General features: G+C 35.6%; 1 protein-coding gene across 1 annotated transcript in view; it reads left to right on the top strand.

The window, feature by feature from the left end:
• PDE3B (phosphodiesterase 3B, cGMP-inhibited) overlaps nt 1–5,606 on the top strand; it is a 97,166-nt gene that overhangs the window by 68,528 nt on the left and 23,032 nt on the right. The window contains 3 exon segments of the mRNA XM_009332229.1: nt 4,456–4,506; nt 5,402–5,603; nt 5,606. The exon segment at nt 5,606 is cut by the window's right edge and continues 40 nt beyond it. Of these exon segments, the coding sequence (XP_009330504.1) occupies nt 4,456–4,506; nt 5,402–5,603; nt 5,606 (254 nt within the window).

Raw genomic sequence — 5,606 nt, 5'->3', positions numbered from 1 at the left:
CCCCTTCCCCCCCCCCCCCCCCCCCCTCCCCAGTGAATAGATGGATTACAAATAGTGTCAGATAAGTTGATTCTAAAATTCTTGTGTTCAAATTGCATGGCAGTTCCTCTGAGTATATGGAAATACTGTTTTCATTGTTTGAGAAAATATAAACAAAGGGTAATATCTCATGCCTACTGTCAATTTTCCTGCATGTTTCCAGTAAGTGGTATGTATTTAAAATCTCCTTAGATTTGATTAAACATCCATGGAACTGAATATAGTGTTCAGTCTTCAGAATAGCAACTCTGTGGAGAATTTGTTGAGCTTTAACAGCTTTTTTTAGCCTTTAAAAAAATGTATTTCCAGTGATGTAAATTCCTTCTGTTGATACTCTTAGCCTGTTTCGAGTGACATGTTTTAGTTTGACCTAAGCCCATCACTGGCTAAAACGGTGACCAAAATTGGAAAAGGTCACTTGTACTTAAAGGGTTTTTGTAAGTTGGCTTGTCTTCTTTTTAACTGTGTTGAAATTTATTTCATAGGCTAAATAGATTCAGTTATTATAGTTAAACATAATACAGTTCCTGACCGTTGAAGAACAAGGCATAGTACTGTGTTATGCATGGGGTTTTGTTTTGTTTTTTATTAACTGTCCTTCAAAACCCTAATCAGCTTGACAGGCAATTATATAAAACCAGGAAAGTGTGATCATTGCTCTTTGGATGGACTGGGAGACTCTGAGGGCTATATACTTCTCACCTTTCAGAAGTTCATCTGCAATATCAGAGTCCACTGCAGTTTTGTTTTCAGAGGAGCTCCCAGATGTGTGATTGCTGTGATGTTGGCACTGGCAATAGATGCTCAAAAGCCAAAGTGTGTGAGTTGCTAAGCAGAGGTTTGAGTTGTAGCTTGGAACTTTTATGACTCATGTCCCTCCTAGGTCAGGTGTTTCTTGTTGGAGGAGGTGAGGAAGAATGTTCTGTGCAATGGATTACAAAATCTTAGTATTACAGAGTACAGATCTTTCTGCAACAAGTCTTATGGTTGCAAAATCAAAAATTGCTGAGGCTCTGCCTAAGACCTATTTTAAGGTCTGTTGGTCTGTTCACATTAAGTCAAAATAAACTGTATCCTTTTTACGCCTGTTGTAAGATTAATGCAATTCTGGGAATACTTTGTAACTTATGTTGATGATACACAGTAATTAATTAAAGCTTTGACTGCCAAACTCTCAACAAAAATAATGCCAAAAATGGTGCTTTTTTAGTATTCCAGAATTAACTTGCAAGGCATGGAGTTAGGCTAATTAAACTAAGTCTGGTAGGTAGTGAGAAACAAAGTACCGTTTCCTTATAGTTAGTTTCTGAGTAGAATGGTAAGGAGTAAATTCTTCTTTAAACAGAGAAGTTTTTGTAAAGAAGCAGAATTTATCAGCTGTTAACCTTTAAAACTGTCACCTCCCTTGTCCCTCAAACCATTTCAATTCTGCAGAAGGTCTGTTTAAGGAATATGCTGCTGGTTTCTGTTCCTTTCTCCCGAAATTGTGTTTGTGGGGGAGGCTTTCTGGATTTGAGTGCCATCTTGTGGTGTGTTGTAAGCATCCAAGAAAAGGTAATAACCCCCCCTTTCATTATTAACCTGTAAGGATTTGATTAGTATAGAGATGTACCAAGTTGTATTTACCATGGAAAAATATTCATTGTATAGTGACCTGCATTTTTTCCATTGTGCTTAGTAGAAGAGATTGCTACTTTGTGCCTAAAATTTTCATCGGCTCATTTTAATTACTTCAGGGCTCGTTCCGCGTGCCACACATTGAAAATTTTACAGCTAATATAGACTGTGGTAGCCTGCTAGCTGTGTTAGTATACTACACCTGTCTTCTCTCAGGAGATAGAACTTCTAATTGATGGTGATGTATAGTGAAGTAAAAAAAAATAATCTGTTGGCAACATACAGGTAAACTTAAGTTCTGTTTATTTCAAAACTGTTGTAGTTTCTTTGCTGTAAAATTGGTATCAGTGGAGAAGCTTAAATCTTCTGGTTTAAATGACAACAGAAAATTTTCAATCATCAGTCCAAGCTGTGAAATTTTTCATTTAAATAAAATTGCATATAAAATGGTGCCCTGCCATTTAAAATATCAAACCGTTATTTGCATTGGAAGTAGATTTTGCATGAGCTGTGCACATTATTTTACCTGTGTATACTGGGTGAGTATGGGACACAAGATATAGCAGTAACAGTTTCCATTGAATAGTTTCTGCCTCTGCAACTTTGAGCCTATTTCTTTACTATGGCAGGGCAAAAGCCAAAAGGAAGGTTTTGAACTTTTTTAGTCATACAGATTGACCCCCAAAATTATGACAGTATAGCTTATGTGAGCACGCACGTGTGTACATACACGTACACAAAAGCTCCCAATGGCTTAAAGGATGAATAAAGGAGGTTGCATCAGTAAAAGTAGTTGCAGTTAAAGGTTTGATACAGAAATGTTCTGGAGTTAGCAAGAGCATAGGTATTTTATTAAGATCTCATTTATGACAAATAAATAAAATTAGCTAACATACAACATATTTAAAAGAAAAATAAAATATTAGAAGAGCTGGGGGAAGGGAAACCTCTTTTGTGTCCCCTAATGGAGGTTACAAGATTGCAAGCAAGCTGACGCAACTTCGTGGACCATTAGTATCAAAGGTTGCTAATACAACTAACAAAACTCATGTGGACATCTGATCTTTGTTGCTGGTTGAGTCAAAAGTCAATGAAGCGAGTTAATGCAGGCTCTGTGTCTGAGCTTAGGAGGACAGAATGAAACCAAAAGATTTATCTATTTTTGATACAGTAAATAAATGTCAATTTGGAAAGAGAAACCTGAGAATTAAGAAAACCAAAAAAACCCCAACCTACCCAGATGGACAACTCATTCTAGTTTGTTATGGAAGAAAAACCCCTTCATCTTTACAATGATCATGCTAAAACGAAATACATCATGCAAAATGGGTATGGCCAGATAACATTGGTCATTATCTTAATGCTTGTCACTGGCAGGCTAACAGTCATCTCGTATGACTAGTTTAAAAAAATAAAAAATAAAAAAATGAGGAGATGGTAGCTAGATTAATCACTTAAAAACCAAAAAACCTCGAATTCTTAATTCTTGATTTAGATCTGCTTGCTTTACACAGTAGGACTTTCTAATATAGAGTAACTTACTTCCAGTTTAAGCACATGCTTAATGACAGATCTCTTCACTTTTCATAGCAAGTGGATGTCATGATTTATTAGCTTTAAACATGGTTTAATGGTATCTCAATGAAGATAACAGAAGAGAAAAAGGGCCTTTAAGTGCTGTCCTTTCCTGGGTACTGCTGACATGTCAGTCTGTGTTTCTTTATCGACACTTTCTGCACCTTCTGCTGGACAAGTGCCAGCCTGGAACATTGTGTTTTCTCCATGAAAGAGCTGTTAGTCTTACAGGAACAAAACCAAACATAGTTCTCACCTATAAAAATAAGCAGAATTTACAGGACTGCAGAATATGAACTACTAAGTGGGGTATTGGCACTTCATTTGTGCTCTGTAGCTACGGAAAAGAGGAAAACAAGGGTTGTCTTTATATTTGTTTAGTTTGTGAATGCATGTTGTGCAAATGAATTAATTTATCAGAGAATAATTAGAACCTGTCAAGAAGTCATGAGGACTGAACACTTTTGAAACAAAACAGACATCTGAATTTCATTTCTTGTATGTTGTTTTTATTTTCTGTCAGTATCGAAGAAAAATTAAGTGAGTGCTGTTGACGTACTTGAAGCTGATAGCATCTTCAGATGGTGTTGCTGACGTTCTTTTGTGGGTTTGGTGGGTTTGGTGAAGTTATTCAAACATGTAGATTTGTAACCATATTCAAGTAAAACCTAACAAAACCTCCTGCAAGAAAATGCTTTTAAAATTACCAGTTTTTAGCCTGAGATATTGGGGAGCTTTTTGCCTTTTTAAAAAGTAAATGTTAGTGAATGTACGGTGCTTTCTGCACTGTATTTACAAAATTGCTACTGTTTGAATGGTTCTGGAAAGAAAAACAATTACAAAATATATCGGAAGTTTTAGGATAGGTTTGCTTTTATAAGTTGAGGTGAATAGAAGCAGGAAAGCACTGTCACCACCTAATTTGGTGTATGTGTTAAATGATTTGTAAACAATCCAGAAATATTGAAATAAGGCCATATAATTATTCTGTCATCAAGATATCTCTGTTGCATGCAATTTCTTCAAACTCTTCTTTAGGACTTTCACTGGAGTAGCATTAACTGAGAAAATGGCCTAAGTTACATATAAAAACATGAAGGGAGAAGCATTTTATATTATATCACATAATCAAGATTTATTCCATTGTTGTTTTTCGGAATTAGCATATCACCTATTACTCTCCTTTTTTCTTTTTTCTTTTTTTTTCTTTTTTTTTCTTTACAGATGATACTTTGGGACTGGGATTTGAAGCAGTGGTACAAACCCTATTACCAGGTCAGTGTATTATGAATCTAATTATTCTTTTGTGAAATGTGATTGAGTACAGAGTTCACTGTAAACTGTCAGATTTCAATTTTTCTGTTGATGTTTTATTTAGCTAAGTTGTCCTAGTACATTCTAGGTCTATGTAGCAGAGGTTTGATATTTAGCAGTTCTGACCAAGTTGAGAGGGGATCTACTTTCTGTGGTGTATATGAGAACAGTCTCAAACCTAAGTAAGATGGGAGTGGGTTTTTTTTTAAATGTCCATTAGCATAAGGTTCGAGAGTGATTCCCCAGCAATGTCACCAAACTCAGGTCTACCAGGTTCTCACCTTTTTTCTTGATTGCTTGTTTCTCCCCCTGTCTCTTGTATCAGCAGTGGCATCTAATCAGCTATTACTGTTCCTGTTCAGAGAATTATGCCAAATAAAAACTAGTCACTTTTTTGACAGAATTGTTAGGATTTGTTTCAGTAGAATCGGGGTTAATAAAAGTAATGAGGCTGTGGAAATTGCACCTTTATAAGGGGCTTATAACAGTTTGGCCACCAAAATTTCTGTTGATATTATTGGAAGAGATAGATTACTAAGTTTAATTCTGAGACAAGTTAATGAAAAATTGAGATTAAAAAATTGTCACCAGATCTTTATTTTAAATAGAGAAAAATAAACTGAAAGCTAATGTTGAATTCTGAAATATTTTTTTATTGTGTGGGAAAAAACCTGCAAAAATTGGTGTGTGAGTATGACTATACGTATATCTTTTCTTTAAAAGAAAAATAACATTGCATTGATTTTTTTTTAATTTATTTTTTAAATTTACAGTGGGTAAGATGCTTATTTAAAACTTAGAATACTGTGAAATGTTTTGACATGTTAATAGTTTGCAACATTTCCATCTATTCTAGAATGCTGGCAGTGGAAATGGAGTTGATCTTCCAGTACTAAATGAGGCTCGGAGCATGCTAACAGACCTCCTGACTGACCCATCCCTTCCACCACAAGTGATTCCTTCCCTTCGAAGCATTAATAGTTTGATTGGTGCTTTCTCAGGCACATGCAGGCCAAAGACTAGTCCCTTCACACCATTTCCTGGTTTCTTCCCATGTCCTG

The sequence above is a fragment of the Pygoscelis adeliae genome, unplaced genomic scaffold, assembly GCF_000699105.1.
Source record: "Pygoscelis adeliae isolate BGI_AS28 unplaced genomic scaffold, ASM69910v1 Scaffold839, whole genome shotgun sequence".
Classification (NCBI taxonomy): Eukaryota; Metazoa; Chordata; class Aves; order Sphenisciformes; family Spheniscidae; genus Pygoscelis; species Pygoscelis adeliae.
Note: the sequence above shows the minus strand (reverse complement) of the source record. Positions and strands in the feature narration are given on the sequence as shown.